This window comes from Eriocheir sinensis, chromosome 40 (assembly GCF_024679095.1).
Source record: "Eriocheir sinensis breed Jianghai 21 chromosome 40, ASM2467909v1, whole genome shotgun sequence".
In the NCBI taxonomy this organism is placed as follows: Eukaryota; Metazoa; Arthropoda; class Malacostraca; order Decapoda; family Varunidae; genus Eriocheir; species Eriocheir sinensis.
Window position 1 is genome coordinate 7,045,671 of NC_066548.1, and position 20,376 is coordinate 7,066,046.

Below are 20,376 nucleotides of genomic sequence, written 5' to 3' on the forward strand. Positions count from 1 at the left end.
GACATATGCCGGAGAGAGACAGAGGGGAAGGGAAGGGAAGAGAAAGGTGGAAAGTTTCGTTTAGTCGGCGCAACATCTGTGGTCATATGCCGGAGAGAGACAAAAGAGAAAGTTGGAAAGTTTCGTTTAGTCGGCGCAACATCTGTAGTCATATGCCGGAGAGAGACAGAAGGGGAAGGGAAGGAAGAGAAAGTTGGAAAGTTTCGTTTAGTCGGCGCAACATCTGTGGTCATATGCCGGAGAGAGACAGAAGGGGAAGGGAAGGGAAGAGAAAGTTGGAAAGTTTCGTTTAGTCGGCGCAACATCTGTGGTCATATGCCGGAGAGAGACAGAAGGGGAAGGGAAGGGAAGAAAATGAATGCATGATATCTAAGGCAGAACACGAAGACAAAGGGGCGAGAAGATGCATTTACTCGAGCGCGATGGAAAAAAGTGTGAAAGACCTGAGGAGCGAAGGTGCTTAAGTTTGTATGAGAATGGTGGGAAAAGACTTGAGGAGTGAGGTTGCTTAAACTTGCGTGAAACTGGTGGGAAAAGGTGTGAAACAAGTGGAAAGTCGTGTGCAGAGCGGTCGAATCAGGGGAGAAAGGCGTGTACTTTTACTAATGTCCAACTTACACTGTCTTTAAAATGAGCGGTGACAAGCGGCAAAAGCTACTACTATACAGGGACGCGGGCCATCAATAGAGAGAAAAAGCTAACGAGACGGAGGACATACTGGTCAGCCTACTGTTCAGGGGATAAATATATGGTCAGTTTAGTTGCATGGTCGCCTTTCTTGGAGTGTTGACGATCAGGGTGGCGAGGATATCCATGCAGTCGCTCGTGCCGCTCCACCTCCTCCACCGCCACACACACACACACACACACACACACACACACACACACACACGTTCCACTCTGAAAGTAATATTGTCCGTGCGTGGGGGAGGATCTTGTATGGAAGTGTATGGTTTGCTGGATGGCTTGGACGGCAGGCAGGCGAGGCGGACCACTTCGTTATCACATTACGGTGGGAAACATCAGCTGGCGTGGCTATAAAGAGCTGGGGGAGTGTAGGACAGTGCGGGGCAGTGAACAGGATGAGAGAAGGAATGCTAGAGACGATAGACTTTGAATGGAGGGTGCACTATGTTCTCGTCAGTCGTCACAGATCCGCCTCCTGGAGTATGAAGTAATCGTAGCGTTTAATATTATCTTCAAGACACTCATTAATTCCAGTCATCTGCGTCCTCGGTAAATTTGAACCGTGGTGTTGAAGATTTGGATATGTATAGCTTATATGACTTTATCTCCAAGCCATGCCAAAACTAACTACGCCTTCTAAGTTGAAATAAGTACAGCTGTGAGCGTAGACCTTGACCAACAACAAAACACATATCTCATGGCTATACTTTCACAGTTGTTTCGATCTTTATATATTCTTTCCCTGTGGTTTTCCGGGAGGTTCGAAGGTTAGTAGATGAAGGACAATCCTGGAGTATGAATTAATCGTATAGCGTTTAACATCATCTTCAAGACACTCATTAATACCAGTCATCTGCGTCCTCGGTAAACTTGTACCGTAGTGTTGAAGATTTGGATATGTATAGCTTATATGACTTTATCTCCAAGCCATGCCATAACTAACTTCGTCTTCTATATTGAAATAAGTACAGCTGTGAGCGTAGACCTTGACCAACAACAAAACACATATCTCATGACTATACTTTCACAGTTGTTTCGATCTTTATATATTCTTTCCCTGTGGTTTTCCGGGAGGTTCGAAGGTTAGTAGTTAGTACCATGCACGTGAAAAAAAGCACTCACGAGAACGCATTTTACCTCTTTTTTAGCCTGTAGAAATAACTGATATGGGAGTCGAAAGCGTCTTACCATGCACGTGAAAAAATAAAACACTCATGAGAACGGATTTAACCTCTTTTTTGGACTTAAGAAATAACCGATATGGGAGCCGAAAGCGTCTTACCATGCACGTGAAAAAAACACTCATGAGAACGGATTTGACCTCTTTTTTAGCCTGTAGAAATAACTGATATGGGAGTTGATAGCGTCTTAGAATACCGACTACAATTTAATAGGTCTAATCAGTGGCCCGTTGATGGCTGTTTGGTGACCGACTAACAAAAGTAGGCTTATGGGAGGAGGCTTTTTATTATAGGTTTCCACGCGGCTGGCTGTGGTGTGTGTGTGTGTGTGTGTGTGTGTGTGTGTGTGTTGTCTGGCAGCCGTGTGCGTGTGGGGTCCCGTTTTAGTGGTGCTGGCGTGGCGTCCATGTTAATTAGTGTTGGTATACCTATTGACCTGTGAGAGAACACATGTCGGATGGTTACCTACTGTTGCCGAGGCCTCTTTTGTGGTCGCGATGCCTGGTGTTGCTTTTAGCCTATAGTGTTCGTTGTGTTGTTGGTATATATATATTTTTTTTTTACAGAAAAGGAAACAGATCAAGGGCTTAAAAAAATAATGAAAAATGACCGCTACTTACTACTGTTAGATTGTTTTGTTTGTTGTGTTTTTGAGTTGGTGGTATACATGTTATTTTTTATTTATTTATTTATTCTTACAGCGAAGGAAGTAGCTCAAGGGAAAAAGTAAATAAAAAAAGAACTGCTATGCACTGCTCATGTAAAAGAAGTTAGAGATGAGTAGCCAAAAGAGAGGTCAATTTCGGAAGGCCTAGTGTGTTAGTAATATATGTAGGCCTACGTTTTGGTAGTATACATCCAAGTTGAGAGTATCAAAACTTAACTTAACCAAAAGAGCGGTCAGTTTCAAAGGGCCCAGTGTATTAGTGATATATGTAGGCCTTCGTTTTGGTAGTATACATTCAAATTGAGAGTATCAAAACCTAACTTAACCAAAAGAGAGGTCAATTTCAAAGGGCCCAGTGTATTAATGATATATGTAGGCCTTCGTTTTGGTAGTATACATTCAAATTAAGAGTATCAAAACCTAACCTAACCAAAAGAGAGGTCAATTTCAAAGGGCCCAGTGTATTAATGATATATGTAGGCCTACGTTTTGGTAGTATACATTCAAATTAAGAGTATCAAAACCTAACCTAACCTAACCTAACCAAAAGAGAGGTCAATTTCGGAAGGCCTAGTATGTCAGTAATATCTGTAGGCCTACGTTTTGGTAGTATACATTCAAATTGAGAGTATCAAGACCTAACCTAACCTAACCTAAAAGAGAGGTCAATTTCTGAAGGCCTATATGATGTGTTAGGAATATATGTAGGCCTTTGTTTTGGTAGTATACATTCAAATTGAGAGTATTAAGACCCAACCTAACCTAACCTAAAAGAGAGGTCAATTTCTGAAGGCCTATAGGATGTGTTAGGAATATATGTAGGCCTATGTTTTGGCAGTATACATCCAAATTGAGAGTACCAAGACCTAACCTAACCTTACCAAAAGAGAGGTCAATTTCGGAAGGCCTAGTATGTCAGTAGTATATGTAGGCCTACGTTCAAGAGGAGAGAGAGTATCAAGACACCTCTCCTCCCGAAATTGACCTCTTTTGACCTCTCGTTCTTTTAATCTATTGTTCGGAGCAGCATCTAGGGGACTTTTATTATTATTATTATTATTATTTTTATTTTATTTTTTTATTATTATTATTATTATTATTTTTTTTTTTTTTTGCCCTTGAATTGTCTCCCGTGCCGTAAAAAAAATATGTCGTGTTAGTAATATATGTAAATAGATACAGGGAGGTGGTGGCTGTGGTGGTGGTTGTTGTTGTGGTGCATGCGGTGGGAGGGGCCAGGAGTATATGCCTTTTGCCAGGTGTCAGCAGATCGAAATTACAGGTATAGACAGGTAGTACTTGTGGCAGCAGGTAATGACGTTGTGCCAGGTAAGTTTCGGGGCCCTGGGATGCATATAAACACACACACACACACACACACACACACACACACACACACACACACACACACACACACACGCCGCGCACTACATCAAGGTCCTCTCAGCTTACCTTGATGTCCTCGCCAAGGCTATGAAGGGAAGGGACTATTATTGACGAACCTTATTGACGCACTCCTTCACCTCTCTCCTGTCACCTGCACCTTCCCTTCCTTCCCCTCTACTTCCCATCCCCCCCCCCCCTTCACCCTTTACTTCCCTTCACGTCTCTCATGTCACCTGCACTCACCCCCCCCCTTAGTCTCCCCTCCCACTTCCCTTCAGTCCTCCCTCACCATTCCCCTTTATACCCCTCTCTCTCCACTTACCTTCACCCCTTCCACCCTTCCCCTCCCCTTCAATCCTCCCTTACCAGTTCCCTTTACCCCTCTCTCTCTCTCTCCACATCCCTTCACCCCTTCCACCCTTCCCCTCCACTTCCCTTCACTCCTCCCTCACCATTCCCCTTTACCCCTCTCTCTCTCCACTTCCCTTCACCCCTTCCACCCTTCCCCTCCACTTCCCTTTAATCCTCCCTCACCACTCCCCTTCACCCCTCTTCTGTCACCTGCACTTTCCCCCCCTTTCTCCCTCCTCCACTTTCCTTCACTCCTTCCCATTCATCAACGCTCCCTTATCCTTTCTTCCTCCTCCTGCACCTGCTTTTTCTTCCGTGGTTCCTTTGTCATCTTTCTTTTCCGTCTCGTTCCCACACCCATCCCGAACCTTCCTTCCTCTCACACGCCTCCATGCACTCCTCCCACACCTGACTCACTCCCGCCTCATTAATGCGCGGGAACAGGTGTTACAAGGCACGGACAAGGCAAGGCAAGAGTGCCGTGTGTAACGATTCAGCTTTTGGTTTAGTTTCCTCTCTTTACCTTTGTTTATCTGTATCTGTTTATCCATCTATCTATCAACCTACGTATATCTATCAATCTATATATATTTTTTTTTTTCAGGACGGTTTTTTCAGTTTTTAAAATTTTTTTTTCAGTCTATCTGTCTTTATCTATGTTTATCTAGCTAGCCATCCATCTATCTATCTATCTATCTATCTATCTATCTATCTATCTTTCTGTATACTTATATCTATCAATCTATTCTCTCTGTCTGTATCTTTCATGGACGGTCGATGTTTTTTTTTTTCCTTATCTCTCTCTACTTTTGTCTTTATAGTTATTCATCTGTATAGCTACACGTATATCTATCAATCTATTTACCTCCCTCTGTCTACTTCCAGGATGGTCATTGGAGATCCAGCAGATATCCCTTGACGGCGGGGCGGAGAAGTTCATGGAGGTGGGCGCAAAGGTGCCTTACGTGCTGAACTGCGACTTCCGAACTCCCTACGACGACCCGGTGAAGGAGGTGATGTGGACGCGGTACGGGAAGCCCTTCTACAAGTGGATGGCCAACGGGAACCCAACCGGTGAGTGTGTGTGTGGTTGTTAATGTGTTTCAAGTGGTGTGCGTGGTGTGTGTGGTGTGCTTATGTTGTGATAAGGGTGGTGTGTGTATGTTAATGTGTGTTGAATGTGGTGAGTGTTTATAATGACGCGTGCTGACGAAGGAACTGCATTAATCAACTTTTTAATGAACTAATTGACCGAAAAAAAAGGAGGAGCATTAATTTAGCATTTCTTGATTACCTCTTATCATGTTATTTAATTTGATCGACGTTCATTTTGTTGTTGGCGCGTCGTGAGTGAGTGTTCGTGTGTGCTGACGGAGGAACGGTATTATCACTATTCAACTTTTTAATAAACTAATTGCTCGAAAAAAGGAGAAACATTGATTTAACATGTTATTAATTTGATCAACGTTGTGTCGTAATAGATCAACGAGTATTCATAGACGCCAGTTAAAAAAAAAGTTATATTAATCTATTACTACAGTTTCATGGCACACACACACTTTCAGCTTCATGACACACACACTTTTCACTTTCAACCGCATGGCACTTTCAGCTTTATGGCACTTTCAGCTTTATGGCACTTTCAGCTTCATGGCACTTTCAGCTTTATGGCACTTTCAGCTTCATGGCACTTTCAGCTTTATGGCACTTTCAGCTTCATGGCACTTTCAACTTTATGGCACTTTCAGCTTCATAGCACTTTCAGCTTTGTGGCACATTCAGCTTCATGGCACTTTCAGCTTTATGGCACTTTCAGCTTCATGGCACTTTCAGCTTTATGGCACTTTCAGCTTCATGGCACTTTCAGCTTTATGGCCCTTTCAGCTTCATGGCCCTTTCAGCTTCATGGCACTTTCAGCTTCTTGGCACTTTCAGCTTCATGGCACTTTCAGCTTTATGGCACTTTCAGCTTCATGGCACTTTCAGCTTTATGGCATTCTCAGCTTTATGGCACTTTCAGCTTCATGGCACTTTCAGCTTCATGGCACTCAGCTTCATGACACACACACTTTCAGGGCACACACACTTCGAAAGACAACCATTTCCACATTACCTTCCGAGGATGTAAGTGGAACGCTAATTCTATTTCAACTATACATGCAAATCACGTTTTCGGAGAGACATCTTGCTAGGGTAATATAATAAGAGGATGATAATAATGATAATAATGACGCCGATGATGATAATAGCTAAATGATAAAAGTAAACAGGCATTGAAATTTCCCCTCTAACTGTCGTACATGATAAGAAAGACGATGATAATAATAATAATGATAATAATAATAATAATAATAATAATAATACCAATGATGATGATAACAATAACATAAGGTAACAAGCAATGATGATATCTCTCTGATTAGTCGTCCTCTCTCCCTGCACATTACTCTGACGTCAGCCGGACAGGAATTCGCGGGACAATGAAACGACATCAACAATAGCAATGTCGGGAGTGTGACGACAATACATATGACGCTTGTGTTGTGAGCGGGGATGGTGGTGACATGATGATGGTGTTTGGGGTGATAATAGTGATGACAACGGTAAATATATAGTTAATGGTGTGCGTGGTGGTGATAAAGAGGATAAGGGTGATGGTGGTGATAGTGACCTTCATGTATAGTGTATCGGGGTGTATGGTGATGGTGTTGATGGTGATAGGTGTGACTTATTGGTATGCATGGCTGTGTTGTGGTGTGTATGGGCAATGCTGCTGATGATGGTGATGATGGGAATGATAGTGACGTTCCTGATGGTGTTGTGGTACGTATGGTGAGAATGATGATGATGACGATTGTAAAGGTGACGTGTAAGGCAGTGTTTTGGTCTTGATGGTGACGGTGGTGATGGTGATGATGGGAATGATAGTGACGTTCCTGATGGTGTTGTGGTACGTATGGTAAGGGTGGTGATGATGACGATTATAAAGGTGACGTGTGAGGCAGCGTTTTGGTCTTGATGGTGACGGTGGTGATGGTGATGATGGGAATGATAGTGACGTTCCTGATGGTGTTGTGGTACGTATGGTGAGGATGATGACGATTATAAAGGTGACGTGTGAGGCAGCGTTTTGGTCTTGATGGTGACGGTGGTAGTGGTGATGATGGTGATGGGAATGATAGTGACGTTTTAGATGGTGTTGTGGTACGTATGGTGAGGATGATGACGATTATAAAGGTGACGTGTGAGGCAGCGTTTTGGTCTTGATGGTGACGGTGGTAGTGGTGATGATGGTGATGGGAATGATAGTGACGTTTCAGATGGTGTTGTGGTACGTATGGTGACGATGATGACGATTATAAAGGTGACGTGTGAGGCAGCGTTTTGGTCTTGATGGTGACGGTGGTAGTGGTGATGGTGGTGATGACAGTGACACTCCTGAAGCCTATGTGGGATTTTCATGTTTGTTTGTTTATTTGGTGAAATAAACATGTATATACAATTACTGAAAAAGACATATTATTCTTAGACTGCGAAAGAAAACACGTGACAGTATATGAACACTCGTTTCTAAATGGGGTTCAATACCAATGAGAAAGAGAGTTCGATCGTTTATGTTTGCGTTGCGTTGTGTGACGATGACAGGATTGTGTGTGTGTGTGTGTGTGTGTGTGTGTGTGTGTGTGTGTGTGTGTGTGTGTGTGTGTGTGTGTGTTGTCAAGATGGTGGTGGTGTTATATCCAATGACAATAGTGTTTACGGTGTGCCTTGTGCCTGGTGCTGTGATGTGCTGTGACAGTGCTAGAAATAACAAGCTATAAGTGGAACAGGCTTTGCAGTTGTGTTCTGAGTGCCAATACGATAAAGACATAAGGGAAGGTTACATAAATTAGGTGGGGTCAGGTTTACAGGACCGACCCGCCTCTTGCAGACTCCTTGGACCATATACCTAAACACCTCGGCGCCTAAGCACACATTTGACAAGGCTTTCGTAGTAGTTATAGGCCTTTCCATGGGTACTTTTATGACCCTGATGGTTGTTTGACCCTTCCTCTGTACCATGAACCTAAAAAAACACTAAAGAAAGCCCTACTTATCCCTTTTTCGACCTTTGGAAAGTGTGGATGTGAGAGGCGGAAGAGTCTAAGACCACCGACCATTGTGTTCTTATGTTCTTATGTAGCGTGTCGTGCCTGCTCCCCCACAGTGCTGGACGCCAACTTCCTGGGCATGCTGGACACCGACCCCCCCAAGGACCCCCACAACCTGCACTTCAAGCCGCCGCTCCACTACCAACTCGGCGGGAATTACGACTGCTATGTCTACACCGCCGCCGCCTCCGTTAACGCCTCCTACTACCTGCGCGTCATCGGTGAGTGTCCTTCCTTCACCACCCTCACCACCACCAAGCACCAGCCCTCACTTTGTACCCCTCCTCCACGCCCATCACCCACTGCCCCACCCCTTCCCCTCCATAACTGTCCAATGTCCTAATGCGAGAAGGATGTTTTGCCTTTTAACTGCCTCCCTCACCGCCGCCACCCCTTTCCCTCCACAACTGTCCAACTTCCTAATGCGAGAAGGATGTTTTGCCTTTTAACTGTCTCCCTCACTGCCGCCACCCCTTTCCCTTCATAACTGTCCAACTTCCTAATGCGAGAAGGATGTATTGCCTTTTATCTCCCTTTCTCACTTCCACCAAGCACCAGCTCTGTTCCTCTCCTCCACACTTACCAAACATTGCCACCCATTCACCTCCACAACTGTCCAACTTCCTAATGCAAGAATGTTTTGCCTCTAGTCTGCCTCCCTTGCTGAAAAATATAGATAGATAGACAGACAAACAGTGAGATAGAAAGAAAATCTATTTAGTTCATTTATTCATATACGTATATACATCTGTTATGTCCACAAGGGGGCCAAGACGCATGGTAGGTCCTTGAGAGTGAGCTGCCGCCTCATCTATAACTGTAGCGACGCCATCAGCCAGGTGTTTATCGATTATAGGTGTTCTCAGTCCCTCTCCATGACACGCCTGGCTCCGTCCCTCAAGGTGCCTGACGCGTAATGACCCACCAGCGCGTCACCAACAGCCGGCCGAGGGTTAGGAATGATGGACGCGTCGCCCTTGTTTACGTCGGGAAGGGAATCGAATAGTTCTACCGAGCCGTTATTGCCGCGTGCTTGTGTTCCATGGGCCATATTCTTTAACGCTTACCCGCTCACACGCTCACATTTGACAGGACTTTCGTAGGAGCTGTGGGCGTTTCCAGAGGTACTTTTTTGACCCTAGTAGTAGCTTGACCCTTCTGTGCACCGTGAATGTGGAAAACTCTCATGAATACCCGATCAATCTCCATTCTGAGCTTTGGAAATAGCTGACATTAGAGGTGGAAGCGTTTGAGAACACCGACCCAAATTGTTTAAGGTGGAAAAATAGAAGAAAAAACAAAACAAAAAACATTCATAGCATATTTTACGCCATGAGTATAAATTTGTTGGGTTATAAAATGTATGTCTGTATGTCTGTTTACGACTATTTCCTGCGGCCCCAGAGAAGATTAACCGGTTTTCTTGGGCGTTTTTTTTACCGTTCAAGATACAGAACCCATATAAAACTATCACTGGGATTACAAAACAGTCCATGAAAATCCCAGCAACTTCTACGAGAGGCATTTTTTTTTTGGGGGGGGGGGGGGGGATATGCCGCGCAACCACCCAGACGGCTGGTAGAGAGATGCCCAATTCTTTCAAGGAGGAGGCCCAACAATGGGGCTGAGGGTGTCGGAAAGAGCCCACCTTTCCACCCCCATGGCACCGGACAGGTCTCGAACTCATACGCACCAGCACAGCACACCACCGGAGCGCAAGGCGGAGACTCTTCCACGGGACCCACGAGAGGCATTTCGAAGCAGCGAACTGAGGAGTCGATACGTTTAAGAATACGAGCCGTGTGTCCCTTCGTCTGCAGGGGTTCCAAGGGGCGGTTCAGTATAGCAAATGACGACGCAAGTATGTATATAACTAGGATATCAACAATCACTCTTCTTCTTTTTCTTGTGACCTGTTCCGCTTTGCATCGCTTTTTAGGTCCTCCTTGGTACTTTTTTACACTAAGATGCTTCACTTAGTCACTCTATGATAGTAAATTTTGGGTTCCGCGATGCGAAAATAAGGATGGGATGTCTCACGATACCGGATGGCAGATGACATCACACCGGGCTTGGTTTGCGTAAGAATCAGAAGTCATGCGTGGTGAGGCTGACCTTCAAGGGGGAAAAAATTCAGTCCATGGATCCACCTGATGTTCTCCGAGTCGATGTTGTCAGGGGCTGGGTGTGGCTGGCGAGGCGCACATCTGGACCAGTTGTTACATCATGGTTACAACACCTTCCCACCTTCCTCTATTACTCTCCCGGGATTTCCACCATCATAACACTTTACACACACACACACACACACACACACACACTAAGACTTCGATCCACCTCAGATGCAGATTCGGGGCCGTATAATGTCTCGGTGGAGTCTCTCGGCAAGATCAAGAAGGAAGAAGCCGAAGCCAACAGCACCAGTGACGGCGCCAGCGCACAGAATCAGTATCAGGTCTCCCCGGTTAGTATTCTTTTCACTTGTGTGGAAAAATAGAAGAAAAAACAAAACGAAAAAACATTCATAGCATAGTTTACGCCATGAGTATAAATTTGTTGGGTTATGTCTGTATGTCTCTGTCTGTTTACGTGTCTGTCCATTGACGAAGTTGGCATCGGGTCCATCTCGTTTTCTAGGCCTGAAGAAAAATTTACCTCTTAATGTCCAACCACCTTAAAGTCCCGCTGCAGAGATGCAAGGAACAAAGTCATCACAAAGGCCATAAAACAGCCGGTGAACCCGTCAAAACGGGATAGTGGGAACCCCACTTTATAGTATCAATGTGTGTGTGTGTGTGTGAGAGAGAGAGAGAGAGAGGGGGGGCGGGGCTGGCACACACACACAAAAAAAAAACTTATAATCTGTCAAAACCTTTACCCGCAGAGTGATGATGACTCCGACACTGACGTGAGTTTCGCGAATGAGGACTGCACGCTGGTCTGGTCCCTGTCCACGCCCCCCATCTACCCGCGGCCCAACGTAACGTGCGGCCACTACTCCTTCGATCACCAGGACGTGGTGCAGCGGCTCCCGGCAGGCCTCACCCTACACAAGTACCCCAACGGCTCCTGGACCGCATCCTTCTACCGCACGCACGTACAGGTGAGTGAGTGGCGGCCAAGGTGACGGGGGCGTGCAGGGCGCCGGGCTGCATCGTCAGCCTGGCGCCCCGCATTCTTAATATTCTTGAAAGCATTAGCACTTCAGTTCACCTGTTTGAAAGGTCTCTCATAGAAAGTGCCAGGATTTACACGGACTGTTTTGTGATCCCAGCGATAGTTTTACCCGACCTCTGCATCTGAAACGGGAAAAATCACCCACGAAAACCCAGTAAATCTTCTCAGTGGCTTTGTGAAATAGTCGTAATGGGAGCCAGATAAAGGTAAGAATATCGACCTAAATTTTGTCTTCATGAATTGAGTTTTTGGATATTAACATTAACTATATTTGCTTTGAAAATAAAAAGACTCAAAATATATCCAAAAGCTCCTCCCTTCTCCTTTGTTGTTTACTTGCAACAATAAACTATCAGTCAATCAATCAAAAAAGCTCATGTGAATACGCCAGTAAAAATGTTCAACACAAAAGTCTGTGCTGCCATAAACCACAAATGGAAAGTCGTACATTATTGTAAAGAAATCATTATTTAATCAACTAACACTCAGCTAGATGTGTTGAGGCTTCATGGCGTTCTTATTGTTGTCTTTGCGTCGAGCAGGTTGCAAGTCTCCCCAAGAACCATCGCCTCGGCTGCAGCATCCGCATCCCCAACACCACCTACAAGAAGGTGGTTAGGGCTCCAGACGACCTGTGGGTGGAGAGCCTCAGTGAGTCTCACACACACACACACACACACACACACACACACACACACACTTATTATGTATCAGGTTCAATTATTATGACACTCCCATGCATGTAAATTGATCTCTATTAATTTCTCCCTCGGAACACTACTCTCATATTGTTGCCTCTCCTGCACTAGTTGACACCGGTGGCTGCCCAGGCCTCCTCGACATCCAGGAAGGCGGCGTCATTGTGGACATTACAGATGGCTCGTACACTTGTCGGGGGGACGTGCTGCCTGCAGACAGGACAGGACGTGCCCTCGCCTCACTGAGGTGTGTGTACTGTATACTATATACCTTGTTGTAATACACAGGAAATGGGCTACACTCATGGAGTCCCATCTCAGAGTATCAGTTGGTCAAACAAGTCTTTGGATGCATCTTTAAAATATCCTTCTAGAGTCTTGTCTTTTTCAAGTATTTCCCATGTCCCCTTGTTGATCACTTATCCCGTATAATCATATCTTCTCTATTAATTCTTTCTATTCCCTTCATTACCCTGAATACTGCAGTCATGTCATCTGTCACATCATTCTTCCCAAGACAGCAGCCCCATCTTTCCAGTCTTTTATTGTGAATGTATTTCACAGGTGATAAATTATAGTAGACCAGCATTCCTAAGTCTTCTTCTCTTGTTTGTTTGTTTGTTTTTTTGTTTGTTTGTTAGATTAGTTGAGTTCCCAAGAAATAGTTTCATGACTTTGTATGTATGTAACGCATTGAAGTTCACGTCCCACACCTGGTTCTATTTGTGAATTGCACCCAGATCTTCCTGTAGAATTTTACAATCCTCCTCAGTCTCTACTGTCCTCATGATCTTTGAATGATCCGCAAAGAGGCTTGTTGTATTACTGTTGTTGTATTCCATCCACCATATTATATATACATAAATTGTGTAACCAAGTAAATTGATACGTGCAGTTGATTAAAAATGAAAAAGGGGGGAAGGACTGTGACTGTTTTCATCACAGCTTGAACTGATTTTATAACTTACCTCCACAATACAGTTGCCCTGACGGCCATAGAGCAATGTTTGCCGAGAACCAAAAGGGCAGTTGGAACGGGGGCTTGGAACTGAGTTGTGTCGAGAACGACCTTGGGTGGCGTCACTACTACCCGGACAACCCCACGCGTCTCGGGGACTTGGTGGACCCCACCACGCTGCCTGTCTGTGGTGAGTTGTTTGATGTCGTGTACATAAACTAGCTAATGAGAATGCTACAGTGTCCCTCACACAGTCACTTCCACCGTAGCATTACATTCATCCGGTGTTATAATGTTCCTTCAGCCTTAATTTTTATTTCTTTATACTCAGTTTTCTCACTCCCATGTTTGGCTTTTGCTGTAATTTTATTAATTTTTGGAATGAGAGATAATGTGCCTAGAGTGTCAGGGCAAGTTAATGTCAATTATCCCAGATGTTTGTATTATTTCACTTTAAAATATATTTACTTCACATATCATCTTTCATGTTGGATGTTGAATAATTTCCAACATTATTTTATATATGTATACTCATGCATCTCTATAATGAACAAATATAATTCCACGCATTATCGTTCCAGTCCCCGGTGTGTCAGGAGCAGAGGCATCAGCTGGAAGTGTCTGGAGCCTCACGCTGGCCGTCACACTGGCACTGGGCTGGCTGGTGCGGCCTTGACCCTCACACCGCCTGGCAAGCCACCGCCTTACATGTGTTGAGAACTCTGAGATGAGACATTCCAAGTAGCCAGTAATGTTGGGTGTACAAATGATAATGGTCAGCAGACATTACATATAGATATATATTTTTTTTTATATTAATGACGAGCTTTTTGTATCAGTTGTTGAATACACATCTTACATAGTGAGTCATGCTTGTTAACTTCTGTGTGAGTCATAAAGCCTTCATATATATACTTACTACTAACTCAAAATGTTTTAAAACTTTTGAAAGCATTGTGATGAACAGTATGATGCCTTTTTTTTAAGCAAAGGAAACCGCTCCAGAGAAAAAAAAAGTGGTGAGTGGCTTTGCGGAACCACAATGCCTCAGTTGAGTGACCGTAAGTGAAGTGTTCTGTGACTCTCGTGGCACCTTCTGTTTATGCCACTCAGCTGCTCTCATTCAGGCAACCTAGTTTGGTCCTTGGATGGTCAGAGCTGGGTCGCAAGCCATAAAACAGTGGATCCAACAACTATACCACGAGGTTATTATAATTTATGGTGTGTCTGTGTATAGTCTTTGATAATATTAAACTACTGTACATTCACAGAAACACATTGGAAAACTCATGTAACTCGATAAAATGCATGGTAAGACGAATAATGGATGAAAATTAGTGTAGGAAGGCCATGGTAGTCTAATGGTCCAATAGGTCAATCTCTTACCAAATGCACTGAAGATTTCTGTGGTCAGCAAACCTTCTTGGCAAATATGTACTTTTGGTAATCTCACAATGTTACGTAAAATGTTTATTCCTTTTATTGTTATTCAAATGTGTTTGATTCTGATTGTGATTAATACAAGAGTCAGAAATACAGGATCCAGATAGTAGAGTTATGTGAGAAGTGCATGGATGATGAGAACAATGAAACTATCAGCAGATGATTAAGCATGTCCAGTTAGAGAGAGGGAACAGTTTAGGAAGTTGAAGAAGTGGCAAGGCACAGTGCCCTCGGGTGGTTATGTCATTTGGAGTGAATGGGACAGAATGAGATGACAAAACATAAGAACATAAGAGCATAGGGAGATTGCAAGAGGCTGTTTGGTCTACACAGGCAGCTCAGTGTTTACATAAGACAAGTGGACCTCAGTGAAATGAGAGGACAGGGAAAGAGGGAATAGAGAATGGGAGGACTGGGGGATGCAAGGTTGGAGTATAAGAAAAGGAACAAACTAAGAGTCTTGCTGTGCTCACCCTCCCCAGTGGAGCTCCAAGAAACTGACATCAGAGTAGATAGACTTTTTTTTTCTTCTCTTTTTTGCAGTAGAGGAATCAGCTCAAGGGCAAAAATAAAAATAAAACAAAAATGCCTGCTCACCACTGCTCCTATAAAAGCAAATAGAAAAGAGCGACCAAAAGAGAGATCTACTCCAGAAGAAGAAGTGTCTTGATATGCCCCTCCTGAAAGAGTTCAAATTGTAGCCAGAGGGAAGTAGAGAGGAAGGAAGGCCGTTCCAGAGTTTACCAGTAAGAGGGATGAAAGAATGAAGATGCTGGTTAACTTTTGCATAAGGGATTTGGATAGCATAGGGGTGAGCTTGAGTAAAAAGTAGATAGAAATTTATTTTTATTTTTTAATGGGGTACTTTTAGAGTTGAAAAGACTTCCTGTTGTCTCCCACCCCATGCTACAACCTGCATCATGTTCTACACCCTGGAGTATTTGTGGGGACCATTCCCATCACTTCTTGGGACAGTGTAGTGCATGGCAGAGTTAATTTTGTCCACAACACTGAAGAATAGCACATGAGAATAGATAACTTCTTTTTTCAAAACCAATAATACTGAAAGAATGAATAAAAGCTATTTCAAAGCCTCATCGCTGCTTCATTCATGTTAGTACTACTTTTAATTGGGACATGTTTAGGCCTGTTTTGATATTTAGAATTCTAACTCAAGAAGAACCTGTAGCAAATGACTTTTTTATAAGATCCACTATGCTCTGATAACTTCATAAATCCTAAGTGCGTGAGTCACAGTATTTGGAGTGAATGACCTGCACTGCCCCTTAATCAGGCCAGCTGTTGTGTGCCCTTTAAGGTTAGGGTCACAATTTTTATTCATATTTCAGTCAAAGTACATTTATTGCAGTCTTCATAACACCACAACCTTGATCTGTGTATATCATGAATTTATAACTTTTTTAATATCATACTGATTTAGATTTTTGGTAGTTAGCTACAGTAGTGATGTAAGGAGGAGGACTTTAATATTTAAGACTATTACAATAGTTTCCAGCTCCCCTTTTTATAAGTAAAGATGCATAGGTATAACAGTGTGTTGGATATGATGGTTATTAGGACATTTATGTACATAGGTTTAGTAACTTGAATTATGTAGTTCTGATGTGTTTGATTTCAGTGAAAGTTATAGTTATTTTGTCTATTTAGTCCACCATTGTATGTCCCAGAAGTATTCTAGAGAAGACAGTATCAGTATCCTTCACCCATTCAGGAAAGTTACTTGTGCAGACAGGCCGTCATCTGATTTCATGCATCTTCTGAAACATTCCCTCACTCCATCATTCAATGTAATGTTCATGTCAACATTGTCAGAATTCTTCATACTTATTTGTTGTCCCAAGATTTACATGATGTGCCTTCATCATGAGTGGGGTGTACTCAGCAAAACACTGACACTGGAAGGTTCAGGCTCTGTACTCACATCCAAAGGTGAAACTTGTGCCTCAGAGTTGCCTCCCAGTGCTCTCAGTCCACCCACTGTATTATCTCTCTCCCATTTTTGTTGGAAAGCAAAGTCACATCTCCTTGACTTTCATCCGTGCTTGTTTTGTTGAAAGTGAACTGGATAACAGAGTGAAAGAATACCCTCCCAGATTGTCTCTCCCTGGCTTGGATATAAAATTCTGACTTCTCAGTTGTGAGTCAATTACACTGACCAAGCATTAAAGGTTTGTGTAGAAAAGTTCTGTTAGTGGTTCTATAAGGTGTGTTTGGTGTTTGGGTGCACAGATGAGTAGCATTTAATTCCTTGTGTAAGCAGAACCTAGAGACCAACAACACGTGCAAGTGGTAGTAGTACCAAACACTTGCTTCTTTTCTGTCAGAACTTTTCCTCGTGACGGTAATGAGGTGCAGTGACAACTCTATGACGTACTTGCCCTTTTTTTATAAATTATTCGTGTGCAAGTTATGATACTGAATAACTAAGTATTTTTGTCACTGGGTGCCATATAGCTGCTTCAGTAGAAGTTTAAAACCTGCACTTTAAGCTATTTTAGCAAGTAACAGGGTTCTCATCCAGCAATTATATATTTTAATTCCATAGCATTCAAATTTTAGAAACAACACTTGTACTTTATCAACAGGTCATGAAATCTTATTTGAGGTATCATATCTGTGTGTAGTGGTTGATGTTTCATACATTTTAATAGACAAGGAACCATTTTTCTGGCAGGCCTGTCATGTAAAACTACCCAAATACTGATGAGATAGTGAAAATTGCTTATGCTATCAGTCTGTATTTAATTTATTTTTTTGTTAATGTTTTTTAAAGTTTTATTATTTCTCCACGGAGCTGTGCATACAGTAGACCAATACACTCGCACAAGTCGGTGGTAAAGTATCATTCATAGCTTGTAAAACGTTGTCTCAATACCATAAAAGTGTTTGTTCTATTTCTATTTTATATGCATTTTTCTTTGAAAGATATTTTATTAGATGGAAAATATTTCCTTGCTTGTGTCTTGGGCTTACTACAAACACTGAAATGTACATATATCAGTTATTATATTATTTATTATAAAGATGCTTCTGTAATTTAAAAATGCATGTAGAGTAAAGGATTTCCATTCAATCATGGCATTTTTTTATGTTATTGTTGTCAATGGCGAAAACCTGCTACATATATGTAATTCTTTTGATTCTTACTACTGGTTCTTTTCTAGACATGCAGATATTTTAACCAGTGTAACTGCAGACATGTCTGCAAGTCAATCCTCCAGATAACAAATAAGGGTTGTCGAACTAGAATGAAAAGAAAAGTGATAGTTGCACCATGGAAGTGGGATTATGAAAAGATTTGATGCCAAAAGTATCAGTCTTTGTATGAGCCCAGCCGGTGCACGACATGGAAACAGGAGGAGCCACAACAACCTCACACCAATAATTCCCACTTATGTATTATATAAAAGTATTATTTCTTCTAGTGTTCTTTCATTTTGTGATGTCCATATTAATGTCAGCTAAGTAAAATAAAAGAATGTAAATTTTTTCAAATGACAGGCTGTTGAACTTTAGCGAGCACGGTGGAAATATTTTTTGCCTTTGGGATAATGTGGGATGTGCATCAGCAACACTTGAGATATGCATATTTTATTTAATCAAAAGAAACTGTCGGTAAATGAATATGACCATCACTGCATCAAAGGGAAATAATTCATTAAATAGAAACATTCCAACAATCCTAAAGGTCGTTGGACGGACGCGATCACAGGAAGGCAGCTTGTACACACCCGGTAAAGTATTGCACTGGATTGAATACGTCACTGACCTGGTTCTCTCTACCTATTTTCTTTAGAACAAAATAATAAAATAAAACAATGAAAGACAAAATAATAATAATAATAAGAAGAATAAGAACAAAATAATAAAATAAAACAATGAAGGTAAAAAATATAAAGTCCCCTCAAGAAAGTGCTTCGCTACGTCCTCATGAAGCAGGTTACAAGTGTCGTTTCGGTCAAGCTTGTACTTTAATGTTTCTTTTTTAATTGTGTTATGCAGCGTCTTACTAAATGAGCTCTTTAAAATCAAGGACTTACATCACAAAGCACACACAACTTAATGAATCCCTACTTCCACACCTCGAAAGAATTGGCGATTTGGTTTAAACTAGCGGACGAAGCAGAGGACGCCAGGTCTGAAGTTCGCGCCTTAATCATGTATGAAGCTGAAGCCTGACTCCTCTTGGTGGTTCCTTTTTACCAAAGTGACCCCTGTGGAGAAGAAACCAGCTGCACGAAGAGAGCTCACCACACTCCTAATCATTATCATCTCTTGTCATATCGTTGGGTAGTTAAAGCATGAAATGGTATCTACAGTAAGTTGGGTTTAAGAAGTATCTGCCCGTTATAGTTAATTGATACTTCTGTAACGGTCCAGAATGTGCACTCATATCACAATCATCACCATTGTTTGCTTATATTATCACCATCATCACCATTGTTTTCTTTTATCATCTTCATCACCATCATTTCCTCATACCATCACCATCATCACCATTGTTTTCTTTTATCATCTTCATCACCATCATTTCCTCATACCATCACCATCATCACCATTGTTTTCTTTTATCATCTTCATCACCATCATTTCCTCATATTGTAACGGTCCAAATGTGTAACGAGTAAGTGAGTATGGAATGCAAGTGAGTGAATGACTATATATTACAACAAACTAGCAAGTGAGCGGATGTATGGACGGGTGAACGAGTGTGTGTGATAAGTAGAGATTATTGGCGTGAATGAGGGTGTGAATGGATGAAAGACGTTTCTGAAATCCTCATCTCCAGTCTCGAACCCTAGAATGGTCATTAGTTAGCTAGCGATAGATTATCTAGTTGTAATGCAGAGAGGGAGTCACGTGAAGAAGGGGGAGGAGCTTAGCGAGGAGCAAAGGCGAGAAGGCAAGGACAGGGAGAAGCACGGGCCAGTGTGGAGGCGAGCACCACTCCAGCACGGAGGGCAGCAAGGGAGGAGACAGAAACCCTGAGATACAGGCAGACAGTGAGAGGCAGAGAGCGAGACCGAGGAGCGGTGAAGGACGCACGTTAAGAGGTTGGCGTGACCGTCCATCACAGCCCTGTGAACACCACCGCGACCGTCCATCACAGCCTTGTGAACACCACCGCAAGCACGGCTGAGGCGAGGCAAGGCACAGCAAAGCTCAGCAAGGCGAGGCGAAACAAAAGCACGGCAGAAGCAGCCTCTTTAACAACTCTTTAAACCAGCCTTGCCGTCGTAAACCACCCAACCACGGCCTCTTCAACCACGCCTCGTCAACAACGGTGCTACAGTTACCGGCCCTTGCAGTCTCCACCCTCCCGCCGGCGCCTCAATCGCCTCAGTGCCCTCCTACACCAGTCAGCACTTCAAGGGTCATCAACACAGATAAGTATTCAAATGTTCCCCAATCTCCTTTTAGTTAATTAGGTTCAGTAATATGTATGTATTAATTTTAATTGTCACTCCGCTAGCCGCCCAGGGTCTAACTATTTATACATAAGAAAAGTTATTAAGTTACTCATAGACTTCACAACTAGTTGACGGGAAATCTCTTCAGTCTTGGCGCGCTGGCTTCGCGTAAGGGGCCGATTGTTATGGCGACTTTCACTGCGACAACTCAAACACACTCTGCGTTCTTACTCCGAATTTAAGTG

The 20,376-nt window shown here is 42.9% G+C and overlaps 1 protein-coding gene across 3 annotated transcripts in view; it reads left to right on the top strand.

Annotated features, from left to right (window-relative positions):
* The window catches only part of LOC127009293 (uncharacterized), a 65,544-nt gene extending 47,402 nt beyond the window's left edge, over positions 1–18,142 (top strand). For all 3 annotated transcript variants that reach the window (XM_050882241.1, XM_050882240.1, XM_050882239.1), the window contains exons 3-10: positions 5,158–5,346; positions 8,480–8,644; positions 10,766–10,887; positions 11,308–11,526; positions 12,143–12,251; positions 12,410–12,545; positions 13,280–13,446; positions 13,838–18,142. In XM_050882241.1, coding sequence (XP_050738198.1) covers positions 5,158–5,346; positions 8,480–8,644; positions 10,766–10,887; positions 11,308–11,526; positions 12,143–12,251; positions 12,410–12,545; positions 13,280–13,446; positions 13,838–13,932 — 1,202 coding nt within the window. In that variant the 3' untranslated portion in view covers positions 13,933–18,142. The remainder of the gene's footprint in view (positions 1–5,157; positions 5,347–8,479; positions 8,645–10,765; positions 10,888–11,307; positions 11,527–12,142; positions 12,252–12,409; positions 12,546–13,279; positions 13,447–13,837) is intronic.
* Positions 18,143–20,376: the final 2,234 nt, after the last annotated feature.